We start from the raw sequence: 1,810 nt of genomic DNA on the forward strand, positions 1-1,810 counted from the left end.
AGTTATTAGGTAAAATACCAAACCTGTAATATTTACATACAAGTTTTTGTAGCTTTATTTGTACTTTCATTAGGAAATTATTTTTTTAAAAATACCAAATTATGAATTTTAATTCAACAATATCATAGATATTTCATGTACATATAGAAAGAATAAAGCATAAGTGTGATTTAATACAAATGTTGGTTGGTAGGACAATAATTTCTGTGCTATATATTGTGATTTATGATACCATCATAAAATACATTTTCTACACATACTTTTTTATTTTTCATGTTACTGGAAATATATTAAATAACAAGATAAAATAATAATAAAACTAATTAATTATTAAATATATCAAAAATTTTGCTCAGGTTCAACTATATCATATAGACGGCAAAGAAATGTATAGCTGATCAGACACTAAGGAGAAATTATGGGAAGTAAGGAGACCTTTGCCTAATTCCTTGATGTCACATTGAATGAAAAGAGGTAATTGTAAATATCTTACATGGAATATCTCATCACTGGTGCATAAGAGATTCAAAAAGTATATCGCAGGCTGTTTTCCTTGGATGGAAGAAATGGATAAGTGGAATGAAACTACATCAATTCAAATAACTGAATTCATTCTCATGGGCATCACAGATCATCATGACTTGCAGATTCCTCTTTTCCTTGTGTTCCTCATCAACTACTTGGCCATAGTTTTTGGGAACCTGGGCTTGATAATCTTGACCAATATTGATTCTCACTTGAAAACTCCCATGTACTTTTTCCTCAGGAATCTGGCATTTATTGATCTTGATTACTCCACAGCCATTGGGCCTAAAATGTTGGTTAATTTGGTAGTGGAGGAAAATGTCATATCTTATACTGGATGTGCAACCCAGTTAGTCGTTTTTGTAACATTAATAATAAGTGAACTTTTTATATTATCAGTGATGGCCTATGACCGCTATGTAGCCATCTGTAATCCACTCCTCTATATGGTCATCATGTCAGACAGAATGTGCTACCTCTTAGTGACCATCCCATATCTCTACAGTACTTTTGTAGCACTGCTAGTTACAATTAAGATTTTTAATTCATCTTTTTGGAAATCTAACATTATTAGTCATTTCTACTGTGATAGTCTCCCTCTCTTAAATATGTTATCCAGTGATACAGAGGATATAGCATTAATCATATTGAGCCTTTCTGCTTTTAATTTAGTTTTCTCCCTCTTGGTTGTTCTTGTTTCATATGGACTGATTCTTATGGCTATCCTCAGGATGAATTCTGCTCAAGGCAGGCACAAAGCTTTCTCCACCTGTGGCTCCCATCTCACAGTGGTGGTTGTATTCTATGCGACACTTCTTTATATGTACTTGCAACCCTATTCTAGTCATTCATTTGATACAGATAAGATGGCTTCAGTCTTTTATACTCTAGTTATTCCCATGCTTAACCCTTTGATTTATAGTTTGAGAAATAAGGAGGTAAAAGGTGCCTTGAAAAGAGCATTAGAAAGTCAATGCAAATGTCTTACTTGAGGTGCCATATAGAATGGATTCCTAATTAGTTATTAGGTAAAATACCAAACCTGTAATATTTACATGACAGGTATTATCAGATTTTCTAGAAGAAGTAATTTTATCTTGTAGAGATTAAGGCCTATACCCTTAGGCAAATATCTTTTAGTGGCAGGGGGTAGATGGAAATCTAGATCCTTCTTATTCAAAATATCTGACCCTATGTATTATACGTTGTTACTGTTAACTGGATTTATCTTTCTTCTCTATCTTCTCCCCACATTTTTTCCCAAGTAGTTCATCTTTATTTCATG

At 32.8% G+C, this 1,810-nt stretch overlaps 1 protein-coding gene across 1 annotated transcript; it reads left to right on the forward strand.

Annotated features, from left to right (window-relative positions):
- Positions 1 to 557: 557 nt before the first annotated feature.
- On the forward strand, positions 558 to 1,517 carry LOC141546383 (olfactory receptor 8K3-like). Its single transcript, XM_074274154.1, has one exon. It carries the CDS (start codon positions 558 to 560, stop codon positions 1,515 to 1,517), a length of 960 nt encoding a protein of 319 aa, XP_074130255.1.
- Positions 1,518 to 1,810: the final 293 nt, after the last annotated feature.

Source organism: Sminthopsis crassicaudata, chromosome 6, assembly GCF_048593235.1.
Source record: "Sminthopsis crassicaudata isolate SCR6 chromosome 6, ASM4859323v1, whole genome shotgun sequence".
NCBI classification, from domain to species: domain Eukaryota; kingdom Metazoa; phylum Chordata; class Mammalia; order Dasyuromorphia; family Dasyuridae; genus Sminthopsis; species Sminthopsis crassicaudata.